The sequence below is a fragment of the Amphiura filiformis genome, chromosome 12, assembly GCF_039555335.1.
Source record: "Amphiura filiformis chromosome 12, Afil_fr2py, whole genome shotgun sequence".
NCBI classification, from domain to species: Eukaryota; Metazoa; Echinodermata; class Ophiuroidea; order Amphilepidida; family Amphiuridae; genus Amphiura; species Amphiura filiformis.
Window position 1 is genome coordinate 28670611 of NC_092639.1, and position 19434 is coordinate 28690044.

At 35.8% G+C, this 19434-nt stretch overlaps 1 protein-coding gene across 1 annotated transcript in view; it reads right to left on the reverse strand.

The window, feature by feature from the left end:
• Positions 1 to 19434, reverse strand: part of LOC140166016 (gelsolin-like protein 2) — a 51226-nt gene that overhangs the window by 18950 nt on the left and 12842 nt on the right. Inside the window, exons 2-4 of the mRNA XM_072189384.1 lie at positions 11051 to 11116; positions 1194 to 1321; positions 644 to 752 (exon numbers count right to left, since the gene is read on the reverse strand). Of these exons, the coding sequence (XP_072045485.1) occupies positions 644 to 752; positions 1194 to 1321; positions 11051 to 11116 (303 nt within the window). The remainder of the gene's footprint in view (positions 1 to 643; positions 753 to 1193; positions 1322 to 11050; positions 11117 to 19434) is intronic.

A 19434-nucleotide genomic window follows, 5' to 3' on the forward strand; every position in this document is an offset into this window, starting at 1 on the left:
GATTCTCGCAACATGATCCCTACCCTTGATATCTAAATTTGTCCGCGGCGCATGGTCGAATGTGTCTGCTCTTATTAAACCAACTTCGTTGTTATCATTTCGAATATATAGATAGGCACACGAGTATGACTATTTACTCTATTTTTTATGTACCAACAGAATGTGACACTCATAACCCAAGTATTATAATGAATTTGCAGTATAAATCCCGCCAATTATACAGCAGTACGCATGCATTGATACAAGGGACGTCGAGGTTCTCATAAATATTCATGATATGTGGTGCATGACTTTACCTCGTCAAAAGATGCATCTTCAGGTAATACAAAAAGAGATCAAGGTTTTGCAAAGTAAAATATAGATTGTTCAGTGCCAGAAGTGGGTAAGTGCAAAGGCTGCCATGTGTAGATGTGTTCAATATACTGTGTGTAAATTACCACAGGGCAGCTATTGCACTTACCCACTTCTGGCACTGAGCAGTCGATATGTCCCCAATCAAACAAATGACCAGGTGCTAGATTAAACTATCAGTGGACCGGGCACAAAGGTTAAGATCATCAAAGGGGCTGGGGGCACAAACAATTGCGCGTACGCACAAAGCATGGATATGCATTTAGGTTTCATATCCCAGTTTGGCACCTACCTCTCTTACGTCTACTCGCCGTCTTGTACCGTGGAGATGTAGCAAACGAGGTTTATAATCTGTGGGTTCTACACGATGGTAACCCGAATCTGCACCGCCTTCGTATTTTCTGTATCAATGCAACAATCAATATCATAATTTTATAATTCTGTAAACGTGACAATGGGCAAAATATCATCAGAAGGCGGTCTATGTTGTTAAACAATGAGTGGGAATCAATGTTACAACGATATCATGAATATAATCTTAAATAAGTAGCGGTGAGTTTGTGGTAATTTTGACCAGCGCTTTTCACAACATCACCAAATATCATCAGCCGATATGTCTTTTATACTACGTTGTATAGCACACGACGCCTGACAAACGTGTATTTTGACTCGCTAGTTACCATGGTAACTGAGCAAGGCATCTAATTGGGTAAATAGGGAACAAGACATAAATAAGAGCGTAGGTTGTTAGTGTTTTGCCAGAATTCACAAGATTCCTGTTCTTCCATACCTTCTGACAACCGCGATGTCGTTTTTAAAAGACATTTCTTGTTTGTACTCACGTCATTGTTGGGAATAATTTTAGAAATTCGTCTGACTCGTGATCCATGACTTCACGATGTTGAGTTGCTTTGTCGTCCAAAAGCGTGTCCAACTCAACGGTCTTGTATGCTGCCGTGCCATATTCATCCTGCAGACACAATGAAAAATATCAGTTGTTATGAAGTTGTTGTTTTTTTGAGTCGTAGGCTAGTCAAATTAAGAAAAATAAGGGGTTAATCCACAACTTAATACAACAGAATTCGCTTAATCACCATTCATTTCAGCCACTCTATTTAATAACACATTAAAAGTCTCCCAAAATCCAAGTAGTGGAACAGTGCCTAATTTGCATAAATCCAAAATGGCCGCTTATGCAGAGGTGAAATTTCAAAGTTGGTCAAATCTGGTTATACCAATGTATCATAAGGATTCAGGTGGTGTCTGATTTTACACACTGAACACATAAACAGCTTACACATATGCTTTGGTAAATCAACCGGGAATCAACACTAGTCTCTGATATTACACATTGATCACTCAAGCTTTGGAAAATCAACTGTGGTGTGATGTTACACTATTGAGCACCCAGGTTTTTGAAAACGAACACTAGTTTCTGATATTATATATTGCACACCCATGCTTTGGAAACTTAACACTGGTCTCCGATGAGCAAACAGGCCAAAATTAACATCAATCTCTGGTGTCAAACATATAGCACCCAGGCTTTTGAGAATCAACACTAGTCTCTGATATTAGACATTAATAATAATAATAAAATGCATTTATAAAGCGCATAATACTAAAAGGTTGCTATGCACTGAACAACTTAAATTACACTTAACTGACACTACAATATGCATGAAGGAGCAAATTATAAAACAGCAAACAAAATAAACGATAATGAGTTTAAAACCAAAAGCCTCAGGCTTTAAAAATCAGGCTTTAAAAATCAAACTAGTCTCCGATGTTACATATTGAGCACACAGGCTTTGGAAAATCAACACTAGTCTCTGGTGTTACATATTGAGCATCCAGGCTTTGGAAAATTGACACTAGTCTCTGATGTTACATATAGAGCACCCAGGCTTTGGAAAATCAACACCATAGTCTCTTGTGTTACATATTGAGCACCCAGGTTTTGGAAAATTGACACTAGTCTCTTGTGTTACAAATTGAGCACCCAGGCTTTGGAAAATCAACACCATAGTCTCTGATGTTACATATAGAGCACCCAGGCTTTGGAAAATCAACACCATAGTCTCTTGTGTTACATATAGAGCACCCAGGCTTTGGAAAATCAACACCATAGTCTCTGATGTTACATATAGAGCACACAGGCTTTGGAAAATCAACACCATAGTCTCTTGTGTTACATATTGAGCACCCAGGCTTTGGAAAATCAACACCATAGTCTCTTGTGTTACATATTGAGCACCCAGGCTTTGGAAAATCAACGCTAGTCTCTGATGTTACATATTGAGCACCCAGGCTTTGGAAAATCAACGCTAGTCTCTGATGTTACATATTGAGCACCCATGCTTTGGAAATTCAACACTAGAAAACAATGTTATACATTGAGCACCCATACTATGGAAAATCAACACTAGTCTCCGATGTTACATATTGAGCACCCAGGCTTTGGAAAATCAACATCATAGTCTCTTGTGTTACATATTGAGCATCCAGGCTTTGGCAAATCAACATTAGCCTCTGATGTTACATATTGAGCACACAGGCTTTGGAAAATACTAGTCTCTGGTGTTACATATTGAGCACCCGGGCTTTGGAAAATCAACACTAGTCTCTGATGTTACATATTGAGCACCCAGGCTTTGGAAAATCAACATCATAGTCTCTGATGTTACATATTGAGCACCCAGGCTTTGGAAAATCAACACTAGTCTCCGATGTTACATATTGAGCACACAGGCTTTGGAAAATCAACATCATAGTCTCTTGTGTTACATATTGAGCATCCAGGCGTTGGAAAATCAACACTAGTCTCCGATGTTACATATTGAGCACACAGGCTTTGGAAAATCAACATCATAGTCTTTTGTGTTACATATTGAGAACCCAGGCTTTGGAAAATCAACACTAGTTTTCGATGTTACATATTGAGCAATCAGGCTTTGCAGAAACACTAGCCTCTGATGTTACATAAATTTGCTCCAGGCTTAGGAAAATCAACACTAGTCTCTGGTGTTACATATTGAGCACCCAGGCTTTGGAAATCATCGCTAATCTCTGATGTTAAATATTGAGCACCCAGGCTTGGGAAAATCAGCACTAGTCTCTAATGTTATATACTGAGTACCCAGTCCTTGCAAATCAACTATACTAGTCTCTGATGTTACATATTGAGCACTCATGCTTTGGAAAATCAACTCTAGTCTAGTCTCTGATGTTACACAGGCTTGGGAAATCAGTATTAGTATCTACACATTGAGCACACAGGCTTAGGAAAATCAACACTAGTCTCTGATGTTACATATTGAGCACACAGGCTTTGGAAAATCAACACTAGTCTCTGATGTTTCATATTGAGCACACATGCTTTGGAAAATCAACATTAGTCTCTGATGTTACACATTGAGCACCCAGGATTTGGAAAATAAACACTAGTCTCTAATGTTACACATTGAGCACCCAGGCTTTAGAAAATCAACACCAGTCTCTGATATTACACATTGAGCACCCAGGCTTTGCAAATCAACTCTAGTTTCTAAGGTTGCATTATTTAGTACTCAGGATTTGCAAAAAACACTAGTCTCTGATGTTACACATTTAGCACCCAGGCTCCACTAACCCCTTACTCACATAAACACACATACCAACTTACCATGCATTATGTCATACCATTTCACCCACTAAACACACATCTTCTCACAATAAAACGTTATTATACAATTTATACACAAGTTATATTTAAATTATTAAATACACATCTTCAAGACCACTATTGCACAATACAGAAATTGAACAATATAAAACATACAATATCGGGAAATCTCAAATATTACATATTGAGCATCCAGGATTCGGAAAATCAACACTAGTCTCTGATGTTACATATTGAGCACCCAGGCTTTGGAAAATCAACACTAGTCTCTGGTGTTACACATTGAGCACCCAGGCTTTGGAAAATCAACACTAGTCTCTAATCGATGTTCCATATTGAGCAGACATGCTCTGGAAAATCAACACTAGTCTCTGATGTAACATATTGAGCATCCAGGCTTCGGAATAATAATGCTAATCTCTGGTGTTACACATTGAGATCCACGCTTTAAAAAAATCGAAACTAGTCTCTGATGTTATATATTGAGCACCCAGGCTTTGCAACACTCTCAAAAATGTGTTTCTTAACTTCTCAACAAATGAAACACTCATATTGAGTAATAATACCCAACATTGAGCTCATATTAATAAATAATACCCTCAACGTTGGCTACTATTTATCAATATGAGCTCAATGTTGAGTATTATTTCCTGAATTTTTACTCATTTTGTTGAGTTGTGACCTTTTTAGTCAAGTTGAGTAAAATATTTTTAAGAGTGAATCAACATTAGTCTCTGATGTTACATATTGAGCACCCAGGCTTTGCAAATCAACACTAGTCTCTGATGTTACATATTGAGCACCCAGGCTTTGCAAATCAACACTAGTCTCTGATATTACATATTGAGCATCCAGGCTTTGCAAATCAACACTAGTCTCTGATGTTACATATTGAGCACCCAGGCTTTGCAAATCAACACTAGTCTCTGATATTACATATTGAGCATCCAGGCTTTGCAAATCAACACTAGTCTCTGATGTTACATATTGGTCACCCAGGCTTTGCAAATCAACACTACTCTATGATGTTACATATTGAGCACCCAGGCTTTGGAAAATCAACATTAGTCTCTGATGTTACATTTAAGCACCCAGGCTTTGTAAAATCAACACTACTTTCTGGTGTTATTATATTGAGCACCCAGGCGTCGGAAAATCAACATTAGTCTCTGGCGTTACATATTGAGCACCCAGGCTTTGCAAATCAACGCTAGTCTCTGATGTTACATATGTAGCACCCAGGCTTTGCAAATCAACGCTAGTCTATGATCTCTGCTGACGCTGCATATCAACACTAGTCTTTGATGTTACATACAGAGCATCCAAGCTTTGGAAAATCAGCACTAGTGTCTGATGTTACATTATTTATCACCCATGATTTAATATCAATACTAGTCTCTGATGTTACATATTGAGCACCCAGGCTTTGGAAAATCAACACTAGTCTCTGATATTACATATTGAGCACCCAGGCTTTGGAAAATCAACATTAGTCTCTGATGTTACATATTGAGCACTCAGACTTTGGAAAATCACCACTAGTCTCTGATGTAACATATTGAGCATCCAGGATTCGGAAAATCAACACTAGTCTCTGGTGTTACATATTGAGCACCCAGGCTTTGCAAATCAACACTAGTCTCTGATATTACATATTGAGCATCCAGGCTTTGGAAAATCAACATTAGTCTCTGGTGTTACATATTGAGCACCCAGACTTTGGAAAATCAACATTAGTCTCTAGTGTTACACATTGAGCACCCAGGCTTTGCAAATCAAGACTAGTCTCTAATGTTACATATTGAGCACCCAGGCTTTGCAAATCAACATTAGTCTCTAATGTTACATATTGAGCACCCAGGCTTTGGAAAATCAACATTAGTCTCTGGTGTTACATATTGAGCACCCAGGCTTTGGAAAATCAGCATTAGTCTCTGATGTTACATATTGAGCACCCAGGCTTTGGAAAATCAACATTAGTCTCTGATGTTATTTATTGAGCACTCAGCCTTTGGAAAATCCACATTAGTCTCCGGTGTTACATATTGAGCACCCAGGCTTTGGAAAATCAACACTAGTCTCTGATGTTACATAATTGAGCACACAGGCTTTGCAAATCAACATTAGTCTCTGATGTTACATATTGAGCACACAGGCTTTGGAAAATCAACATTAGTCTCTGATGTTACATATTGAGCATCCAGGCTTTGGAAAATCAACATTAATCTCTGATATTACATATTGAGCACACAGGCTTTGGAAAATCAACACTAGTCTCTGGTGTTACATATTGAGCACCCAGGCTTTGGAAAATCAACCCTAGTCTCTAATGTTACATATTGAGCACATAGACTTGGGTAAAGCAACATTATACTATAGTCTCTTATGTTCCTGGCTGATGTTACACGTTTAGCATATCGTCTTTGGAAAAGGGTGCTTGAAGTTGAGGTCAGGGCAAGTTGTTTTCCGCCAAGACGGCTAAATAACACTGGGCATTTGACCGGGTTTGTTTTTATTCACATGCATTTATTGTATTAAACATAGTTATAAGCTCATATATGCTCTCTACTTAGTCAACACTAGTCTCTGATGTCACATATTGAGCACCCAGGCTTTGGAAAATCAACACTAGTCTCTGGTGTCAACATCAACATTAGTCTCTGGTGTCACATATTGATCATCCAGGCTTTGGAAAATCAACATTAGTCTCTGGTGTTACATATTGAGCATCCAGGCTTTGGAAAATCAACATTAGTCTCTGGTACCGTGTTACATATTGGGCACCCAGGCTTTAGAAATCAACATTAGTCTTTGGTGTCAACATCAACATTAGTCTCTGGTGTCACATATTGAGCATCCAGGTTTTGGAAAATCAACATTAGTCTCTCGTATTACATATTGAGCACTCAGGCTCTGGAAAATCAACACTTGTCTCTAATGTTACATATTGAGCACCCAGGCTTTGGAAAATCAACACTGTCTCTGATGTCACATATTGAGCATCCAGGCTTTGGAAAATCAACACTAGTCTCTAATGTTACATATTGAGCACATAGACTTGGGTAAAGCAATATTATAGTCTCTTATGTTCCCGGCTGACCGGGTTTGTTTTTATTTATATGCATTTATTGTATTAAACATAGTTAGGTGGCCAAGATTGTCACGAAGCTCATACATGCTCTCTACTCGTAATACTGTTTGCGCGCCACCTTTTAAATGTAACATGTGAACTGTAAATGCACTGTGAATGTGGTGAACATGTTTGAATGCACGAAATTGTAAACCGAAGTACATACATGTATATTTGACAATATGTTTACGTGTAGATATGTCAGCAGTCTGGGCATGCATCAGACCCAGTAAAAAGTCCTGCGGTTAGGCCTACTTAAAATAAATGACCATCCGGGTACCATACATGTATGCTCTATCAAAAAAACCTGTTTTTGGAATAAATCACGACTGACCTACCATATATTTTTTTAGTCCGTAAGGCCAACTGATACATTTTTATAACGTAATAAGGAGATATATATTGGTAATACTCTTCCGTACTCTGTGCATTTTAATCATTGTTAATCAGAATGTTGATTTTCCAGGTCTTGGGTCGCCATTAAAGTTGTCTTTGCTGGTAGCATAGGCTAAATACATTATGTCGGGTTATCTTAACGTTAAACTTACTTACATTTATCAGAATCATGTTACCCACATAGATAAAGTATGTATGTAACATGAGCCTGATATATCTACATTATAAGAATCCAAGTCTGAGAAACCGTCACTGTGTAGCAACATACACAATTTATTGGGTGATGAACCGGGCGTTGAACGCACAAAATTAGAGCACACAAATTTACAGTAGCTAAAAATGTAACGCGCAAGTTTTTGAGATGCAAGCCATACGGGAGAGTGGTGCAACTGAATCGCTTAAGGTGGTACTACACCCTAGGCCAATGTTGTGCCTATTTTTGCATTTTTCTCAAAAATTATAGCGCATTGGTGACAAGTAAGATATGTATATTATAGAGGCAATGACTACAACTACTGCAGTGGAAATTTCATTTCAGCACAGACAAAAGTTGTGGAGTTACAGTCAACAATGAGGGAAAACCAATATTTGATCAATAAATCAATAACTACTTGCCCTGAGTTGCTGAATTTCCAGTACAGTAGTTGTAGTCCGTGCCCTAAATATACATATCTTACTTGTCACCAATACGGTATATTGTTTTGAGAAAAATGCAAAAATAGGCACAGTGGTGTAGTACCACCTTAAGGGATCTGGAATGAGCGTTTTGAGCGTTTCGACAGTATTTTTGTGGGACATGAGAGCGCATCAGACATATCGAATTGCATTATGAATACGAAGAATGTCTTTCTGATATCAAATAATTTTCATTTTTTGAAATTCAGGATATAATACAAATTTTATGACAAATTATTAAAATTTGATATTTTTCACATTTTTGATATATATAAAGTCCTCGAAGTAAATTTTATAAATCTAATGATATATTCTTAAAGTGTATGTAGCTGGAAGGGAAAGCCGACGATCAATTGAAAATGTTGACCTTTCCATATTGAAGATATGGATTTTTTTCCCAAAAACATTTGTTGGTGTTTTGGGAAAAAATCCATATCTTCAATACAAAAGGTCACACTTTTCAATTGATCGTCGGCTTTTCATCCCACCTACATACACTTTAAGTATAACTCATCAGATTTATAAAGTTTACTTCAAGTACTGTTAAATATCAAAAATATCAATTTTTAATCATTTGCCATAAAATGTATATTACATTGCGAATTTCAAAAAAATCAAAATGATTTGATATCAGAAGGACATTCTTCGTATTCAGAATACAATTCGATATGTCTGATGTGCTCTAATGTCCCACAATAAATACTGTCCAAACGTTCATACCCCATCCCTTAAGGGTGCACGATGAATTGTTGGTCGAAGCAGCCAAAATATCGATTTTCATTATCTTAATCAATATATTATTGAAAAATAACATTTTGATGTTTTGTAAATGTTCATTCTACAAATCATATACTTTGAAAACTTTGCTTGATTTATTGTTGTTAATGAGTTATGTACGTTTTACAAAAGTGTTGTTGTTTCAGCCCTCTTTTTAACATAACTCAAGAACCGCAGCACATATAAAAGTATATCTGTGATCTTTCAATTCTTCTACACACTTGCTATGAAATGATCGATGCAATTTTTGCCAAAGCTCACTACATTTCGCAAGATGCTGTGAACTACCAAATCGCAACACTTTAAAATAGTTGCTAACCTTAAGGGGACACTGAAGTTGTAAAGGTGATTTTCCAAACCAATCATCCCAATAACTTCAAACATGGGGCGTACCAATTAGTATGAAAACATTTTTAACGAGATTTTCACATCTGTTTGTCCAGACAGTCCATTTGTCATACACAAAATGGAAATGATGGGACAGGCAAGAATTAAATTTATAAATAAACGCATGTATGATAAATTCCACAGATAAATGTCATATGAAAAAAAAAAATTATATGTATTGTAAGTATACACCAATCCGAGAAGCGTTTACTGTATTTGGCCCTCTATTGACGGCAACACAGATGTACCAGAGCGGGAGATTTAATTCGTAATTCAATACTCATGATTGTGTATTGAATATCACTGTTGTGTACAATTCCCGGGTACAATACTATATAGCACAAAATAAATAATGGATGGAACCCCCGACCTCGGGACACCGCAGTTTTACATCGGGGACACCGCAGTAATGGCGAAGTCGGATAGGTGTATAGAATAAAAACCGACAAATATCACTGACGTGTTTCTGCATGAGTACTACGGAATTGAAATAATGGATATCACAGCCTATATCGTATAAAAATAAATATAACACACCCACGTTATAAGGTATAAAAATAAATATAACACACACGTCTGAAAATACTAATAATAAATACCACATGCACGCCATACCTTAGGTTACAAACTTTAAAAATATCAAATATCACATAAACTCGTTAATAAGATTTTAAATTAAAAACAATGAATATCTAAGACAATCTATAAAGTATAAAAATAACAAATACTTATAAGGGTAGGGTCGTAGTGATAAGTTAAACATATTTATAACTACGGTTTGACATCACAATCTAATGCATGTAGCATTGGTAATGTTCTAAATAATAGCCCTGTTTTATAAAATTCAAAATGCATCATCATGCACGCGACACTTTGTTATAACAAAAAAGAAATCTTCAATTGCACAAAATGGGACTCCTGTTATTTAAGGTACGACCTTCATGAAAATCACTCTAAGGTGCTATGATCACCAAATTTGGTCTGTACCTTTGGGTAAAACAATGAGGAAAAAATTCACCTAATTTGCATATTTAAATGGTGGCCATCTTGGATTTTAAGGTGTAAAATTTCAAAATAGTTATAAAAGGAAATGAGCTAGGAACTTTTTTTAGATGAAAGAATTTTTTTCTTCTTTTATAACCCAAAAGTCCTATACACCAAATGTGGTGAACATTGCACCTTTATTCAAGAAAAAGTGATTTTCATAAAATAATTCACTTTTCGCTCTTTTCCTTTCACGGTTAGGTGGCGCTCCATACAGAAGTTAGTAGTATTAAAAGCTATTAAGGTGGTACTATATACCCCTGACAAATTTTGTGACTAATTTTGCATTCTTCTCAAAAAATAACTACACACTGGTAACAAAATTTATGCATATTATAGGTGTAATTACTCCAATTACTTCACTGAAATTTCAGTGATTCAAGACAAGTGGTTCATTACTTATGTTAAGAAATGAGGTACATTCTAGCGGTACCTTTTTTTTCTTATCATAAATAACATACCACTTGTCTTGAGTCACTGAAATTCCAGTGTAGTAACTGGATTCCTTGCCCCTAAAATATATATAACTTTTGTTACCAGTGTCTAGTTATTTTTTGAGAAAAATGCAAAAATAGTCACAAATTTATCAAGGGGTGTATAGTACCACCTTAAAATAGGCTACTTACAGATGTTGAGTACTGGCCAATCCAGAAATAGATGTCATAATTGAACTCTTCACTGCCTCTTTCTTGCTGTAAAGTAAACAGAAAAATACAAAATATGATAAAGAGGATTATGAATTGTGCACGATTAAGAGTCTATATAGAGGTCAGATGCTGTTGGTATTTTTGTCTCAGTGCTGACCACTCCCGCGTCGGCTTTAATTTTGTGACAGTTTCGAAAAAAAAATGTATTGAAGATAATGAAATTATTTTGATATGTGACTTCCTCGATTCAAGCAAAATATGTAATAGTACCAACAGAAATTTTAAATTGGCACATTTTCTGCGGTAACCCGGAAATGGGAAAACGCACACTAGTATCTATAGCATGCTTTACCACACTGTTGGAATATTAGCACTATTATAAGGACTACATGCATTATATTCAATGTGTACAGACCCCAGTATCTTATTGCTTTTAATACATCCTGGTTTTTATAAACTCTGAAAATTATTAATCTATTTTTGTTTTAAAAAAATACATTTTATGCGGTAACCCAGAACTGGGAAAACGCACACTGGCATCTACATTTATATAGCATGCTCTACCGCGCTGTTGGAATTATTACCACTTATATGCATTGCATTATTGTATAGACCCTAGTATTTTATTGCTTTTAATACATGATCCTGGTTTTTATAAACTCTAAAAATGAAATTTATTTATGTGATCCGTTGACATTGAACTAACGCAGATCTATAATTGCCAATAGTTAAATGTCGGAAAAAGTCTTGGCGAGTTAATATCAAAGGGATTACTAAAATTAAGAATTTTATAACAATGAATCAGCTCTTAAAGGAGTATTTCGTGATCATCCTCTTTTTATGACATTTTTCAGTAGATATCCACGAAAAAAGCTTATTCCCAAAATTTCAGTTGATTCCGATTTTGCGTTTGCGAGTTATGCATGATTATGTGTTTTACACTGCTCCACATAGACAATGTGTTGTAATTTCGTTCTGTATACCAGAACGAAATTCAAATTTCACGATATCTTTGCTAAACGAATTAATATGCAAGAAATTTTTTGTAAATAAACCTTTTGTAGCCAGGGGTTTCCAGTGAGACAAAAATCTCAACTTTTTTTTGAGAAAAGTGGGGGATGATGCTGTGGATCACGAAATGCCATTTTAATACAGACTGTGGCTAATTATTTTACCAGTTCACAAAAATGACAACCGGTCCTCATGGTTTAATTCTTTTTGTTTTAATAAGGATGTGTGTGTATATTATAGGGATTGACCTCAGACTGATAAATCTTGGATATGAAACAGACATCTTTATGTTATCACGGTTATCAGCTCGTCCACTCAATAATTAATTAAGTCCGTTACGATGCACTTGACATATTTCAAGCAGAATATTTTCACTCTACTTGATACGCAGCAAATACTCCCATTTTTAAAAAATATCAAAAGTTTTTATCTTTTTTCAACCAACACATGTAGTTCTCAGAATACATGTTTGATGCCTTCTTGAATATGACTGATTTTTTTTTTCTCAAGTAACATTTTTAATTTATAATTAATTATATTCTTATTTACTCAACACGTACGTGCTTTGTTCTTGTAAACTACATTTGCAGATAATTGGTTAATGTGTTAATGATGAAGTTTAACATTTTCTAATTAACACCCAGTCCTTGTCGCTGAAACACATCCGGGTAAGTGAAATTGGACGATGAGCCCAGGTGAAGAATGTAGAGGTCCCACAATGCTTCGCTGTATTATAGTATCAAATTTTGATTTCAATCAAACTAAAAAATCGTCAAATTTGTTGGAAAATTGCATAATATTATTCATGGTCAGTGTTGTATTACATAGTCTCAAAAGTATTGATGTTAGTCTCATAAGTTTGATTTTATTAATCAAATTTTAAAAAAAGTGCGGCAAATGTGTTGAAATATTACATATTGACTTAATTGCATGATGTTTCCACTTGATTTATTTCTCTAGCTTTTTTTACTTTTCTATATAATTTTGCACACAATTTTGGATAATTGGTTTTTTTTTTAAAAGGCTTACATTTATAAAGCTTTTGAGGTTCCGAATAATCTGTATAAATGAATTGAAATAAACAATCAGCTGTAGCTTTTAAATCACACAATATATTTGATATCGCCATCTTAATAAAATAATTGCCTAAGTCTGCCTATTTTATTTTATTTTATTTTTAAAACATGACTTGGGCAATTATCTTATTATGGTTAACAACTATTTTAACTGTTGTGATTTGGTAGTTCGCAGCATCTTGCGAATGGTTGTGAGCTTTGGCAAAAATTGCATTGATCATTTCATAGCGAGTGTGTAGAAGAATTCAAATATCACAAATATACTTTTGTAGGTCCTGTGGTTCTTGAGTTATGTTGTAAAGAGGGCTGAAACAACAACAGTTTTGTAAAACGCAAATAACATAACAACAATAAATCAAGCAAGTTTTCAAAGTATATGATTTGTAGAATGAATTTCTGCAAAACATCAAAGTGTTATTTTTCAATAATATATATTGATTTAGATAATGAAATTGATTTTTATTTGGCTACTTCGACCAACAATACCGCATCTACCCTTAAGGTGACGATGGTAGGCCTATTTGTGCAAAGTCTTGTCAAGTTTAACATCATTTCCAATAATTGTCTACTGGCAATGTATCATACAGCTAATAATATTAAGGCAATGTTCAGTGACCTCAGTGAGTATATTGAGACAAACGACCGCATTGGTATGCATGCGAGAGGAATCAATTTACACCGTCTTGTGTGCGAAGTTCAAACCTCTACAGCTGATATATAACGTTTTCCATGTAATTTTACACCTTGAGGTTATTGGACGTGTTTGCATATTGTAGTTGCATACATGTACACTATCGAAAGTTATGTAAGATACACCACTGCAACGTTGAAGCATAGTTTTATCTGTGTAGGCTATATCGGGAATATCCGTGGGATATGGAAACTCTAGCGATTTACTCTCATGAAACTCCTGAACATTTATAATAGTACATACCTTTTCATGATCACAAAATAGTTTTAACAGAGCATGTGTCGATATTAACGATAAACTCTCTTCAAATAATTTTGATTTTAGGCCTAATTAGCTTTATTGTCACACTTACTAAATATATTGAATGTACATTAGGTATATGATGAGTTAAAGATGTGTGAGCCCAACGATGAATTTAAAATGTCATAATCATATTAAATATGATACAAGAATGTTTTGATAACTTGGGGTCTCAGAAGTTCAGAACGACACAGACAGAGCAATCATGGAATAGAAACACTTTAGCTCTCAAGCAAACTAACCCTGCATGCTATTATTATCGTAAACGTGTTTAGCAGGATTGTATTTTAGAAACGCCGTCCTTCACCGTGCAGTCGGCTTTTATTACGCATGCATTGGGTTCATAGTACTGTTTTTAGAGTGCATGTATTTTCTCGACACAATGTAATCTTACCGTTTCCCGGTTGCCCGCGCATGTACGTTATTTAATTTAAACATGTATCATGACGCACATGCGTAAAATTGTATATGCATCTAAACGTAGGCCTATATTTACAACAGAGCTCCATCTTCAAAAGTTAGCGATAGGCCTATATTATGAAAATATGAAATTTCTTTTTAAATAATTATTGATTTGTTTCGTTTCGTTTTCTTAATTTAATATAAATATCGGCGTTTTGTATTTTCAGAACGCCATATATTTATTCCACTGCCACTAGGGGTAAATCACACCATTTGTCTGCCAACAATAACAGTTCCCCATTTTACACCTTGGTGGAGTGGAACAAGCGAGATAAAGTGTCTTGACAAAAGGCACAACACGTTGGCCCTGATGGGGCTCGAACCCGCAACCTTAGGCTGTTAGGCTCTATAATTAATTAATATTGATTACATATATCTCGTTTCATAGCACATTTTATCCAAAATATGTAACTTTGGTAATTAATCCTTCAATTAATTCTTCATATAACGTAAAATACACGTGCCTTCCCTTAAAAATCCCACCAGCAAATAAGGGCACGAACCTTTAATTCTTGTTGGGATTTTCAGAGGAAATCTCTCTCTATCGGTAAATGTAATCACTCTCAGACAGATGAGCCCATGTGCGTCATTAAGTGACTCTTTAGGGTATCACCTTAAGCTTGTTAAGGGTAGAGTTGGTATTGTTGGTCGAAGTAGCCAAAAACAAATCGATTTTCATTATCTAAATCAAAATATTATTGAAAAATAACTCTTTGGTGTTTTGCAAAAGTTCATTCTACAAATCATATACTTTGAAAACTAGCTTAATTTATTTTTGTTAATGAGTTATGTACGGTACGTTTTACAAAAGTGTTGTTGTTTCAGCCCTCTTTACAACATAACTCAAGAACCACAGGCCCTAAAAAAGTATATCTGTGATACTTTTAGTATTTGAATTCCTCTACACACTCGCTATGAAATGATCAATGCCATTTTTGCCAAAGCTCACTACCATTCACAAGATGCTGTGAACTACCAAATCGCAACAGTTTAAAATAGTTGCTAACCTTAAATAAGGGAAAATATTGCTTTCTTATTTCATCAAAAATCAAATAAACATCAAATAAATGCGTCTGTAATTGTCTTTGAGATATTTGATCGGTTATACATGCGTGCATAGAAGCTCATAGACTTAACGAGATGTTTATCCTGAATGGAAATGGTATTCATAAACCTCATCCTCCTCCTCTTCAGATAAAAATGGTGTCGAATATCAATGGACTACTCAGTACTACGACTGTCATCTAAAGTTTGGCACGAAAGACGGATATACACGCCCCCGGCCAGGACAACTGCCCACGCTAGTTCTTCTGAACCAAAAATTATGTTTGTGGTTTCACATGGTATATTGGCCAGGGAGAATGGCATGGCACTTTGAAACTTAGTTGCTCTGAAGTTTCAAATTTCAATCAATGGGATGAGACTTGCCAATGCCAATCCGAGTTGCCAACCAGCAAATTATGGGTAATCAGATAACATAAACTGGAAGTATTGTTATGCCCAATAACCAATATACAAGTTCGTTTAACCAGGGAAGTGCCACTAAATATACAGTTGTGAAGCGCACACCCTAGTCAAACCATAAAGTACGTCGCAGCCGGAATCAGTTCCACGAATTGTGTAATATGAGAACGTGCCCAACGATTCAACACAAGTATGAGGTTTCTTTGTCAAGGAAAGTTGGTGCCGGGGCTAGCATTAAATATGATGATTATAATTAAGAGCGGTTACAAAATCAAGGAATAATTCTATTTATAAAATGTAAAATGGACTAAAAATTATGTATATAATTATGATCTTGATGATATGGAGGAGAGGCGTATGGTGTGATTAGATTAAAAGGAAATATTATGAATATCTATCCAGGCTATCTATCAGTGAATGGGCTTAAATGAACCGCAAAAGGATATGTGTGGATTGCATGGTTTAAGCAATAGTGTAAAAATAAAATAAATATTTCCAGTTAAACAAAAATATTTATTACGCGGAAATATTTTTAGTAATATAAATCATCACAGTTAATGCCTGTCAATAAGATAGCAGTCGCTAGTCGTTGGTCACTCAAAAAACTGTTGCTAGCTATATATACGAACTTACGAAACCAATAACTGAGAAATAGTTTCAAGCCGGTATGCCGGTCACTTAAAATATCGTAATGAAAATTGTTCAACCACAACGGCTGGTATTTCAAGACTATATATGCCGTAATTGGTTAGTGACTGACCCAGATCATTCTTGTCTAATAAAGCTTGGGTAATATTTGTCAATCGGGCATAAACGTGACTGACTAATAGTGATGGAGGAGTTTTAAATAACTTCATGGTATGTTGTTGGAGGGCATTAAAAGAACATTTCTAGATTAACAGCTTCGTCCCTCGCCCTTATAAACTTGACATGTCCTACATGATAATGATATTGGCCTATTCGTACCGAAAAAAAATAGACCATGCATACAATTCCCTATATTTGATTTACATAGTTTCGAGAATTAGTTTTCTTGATTCATTTGACAGTGTATTATATTAGAGGAGCAATTTCTGTCAACAGAGATGAGGGGACGTACTTGCCGCTAAGTCACTATGCTCAAAGAAGAATTTCACAACATCCCAGCATACACCATGCCATTTATGTGATATTTTTCTTCAGCCAGACCAAACCATAACATACCTTACACACAGGAAAGGGTTTAATATTCATTCGTGTACAAATAACCAATTTCACACTCTAACATGTCTAATGGATTTATGCACCTATCAGGAACTACACTTTTATTATGTTATAATAGCCTTACGCGGAAAATTATGTGCTGAAGGTTGCGGTATACATACACCAATGAACATCAAAAGAGAAGCTAGCCATTACGAGATCTTAATTTTTGAACACTTAGGATGAGCACACGAGACCCCAAGTTACCCACAAATACCATTCGAAACCTTAGAGCCCCAGTTTATTGCTGCTGTAAAGCCCTCCTTTGTGTACATGCATGTTCAATTAATTTGTATGTGTCAGGAACCAGTTTTATCATGTTTATATGCAAAAGCATGGTGCATTGTGATGATGTGATGACAATCTTTTTGCTACGTTATTTGAGAACTTGCCTTTTGGCAAATGTTCATATAGTAAACATTAGAATAGTCGTCGCAACCCAACATAATCCTAGCCTAAACTCTTAATCCTACTAAACCATAATCCAAACCCTAAAACCAGCCCGTAACCCTAAAACTTAATCCTATTAAAGTTGACTTGACCACTTGTGACAAAATTATTTGATGAGAGGAAAATATCACTTGGTTTTCGCGCGACGAAACTTGAGCTTCTGTCATAATGACCAATTATTATGTACACTCTATCTCAGTCATTAATATTTGAAATTGATATGATTTAGAACAAACATTCTGTAGACGTCCCCTCCACGCCTATATTGATATGATAGCTACTTTGAATTTAAATTAATTTGAGAGTCTGGTGACATTATCGGTTTGTACTTGAGGATTTCAAATATAGGGAACCTGTCTTCTTTGATTCGTTGTTGTTTATGTTGTTGTTTTCTTGTAGCGGATTTCTGCTGCTATATTGCAGCTGCTGATGATTTGAGGGACCGAGCCCTTAAAGCCTTAATGTACGATCTTTTTAAATTTTTAGATTTTTCGTTTTTTCTTCCAAAATGATAATATGCAATCATTTTTTAAAGTTCCCAATGCATTTTGACGCGAAAAAACATTGAGAATTTGCAAAGAAACAACATCATAAACTTCACCTCTATCAGTCGAAATATCTCGCACTATTTGGATAGGACGGCGAGTGCGGCCTCAGAGTGGGGGTAGCGTAACCAAACTGATTCGTAGGAGACTACGATTTACGATCGTTCTGACATATTATCATAATCTAAAAATTATGATAATATGTCGGACCAACAAAAAATCATCCCGTTTTACTACAAATATGACGAATTTGACAGTTTGCTCATAGATTTAAGTTGGAACATGTGTATAAGTATTACAAATATGCACAAAAATCGGTTTTGAAAAAATAAAGGTATATTCTGAAAAAAGATCGTACATTAAGGCTTTAAGATAGCATTCTCCGAATTTTTTTCCGATAAATTCATTAATTTCTCAAAAAGTAAAAATCTCAATTTAACAAATAACGGTTAAAATGAAAGCCATTATTGGGGGCCTAATTATCGTATCATAGGTCTGGCACCAATCCAAGTTACATTGATCGCATCCCAGAGTGTCCATCACTCTCTCATCTCACATAACCATTGGGTCAAAGTTTTTCCATGAAGTATGTCAGGTAACAACACATCCTTCTGTCAGCGAGTATATACTACCTTCATAAGCTGACACCCTTTGGAAGAGAAGAGCAAACTGGGTTAAAGCGCCTTGCTCAAGGATACGACATGCATATAGTCGCACCGGGGTTCGAACCCACGATCTTATGTTATACAACACGTGCCCCAACTGCTGGTATATTGACCTTACATCCTATATTTTTTGTCCTTGTGGGGTGGGGTGTGTGTGTGTGTGGGGGGGGGGGTGTTGACTGTTGAGGTGTGGTGAAGGAGTGGAGGCGTGGACGTTTTTGCAAACTGAATATCAACACGATTTTCAAAAGTTGTTCACAAAGAAAACACCAACATTGACCTCCTTTGTCTTATCTGACATCACCTATAAATGTTGACCTGTATATCCGCTGGCTCATGACACGCCATATGAACCATTTAGCAACAATCAGGAACTTGCCGTTAAGAAGCGCGCACCCTAAACATACCACAATAAACCATCGCAGCCAGCTCCCTGAGTTCTCGTATACGGGTAAAT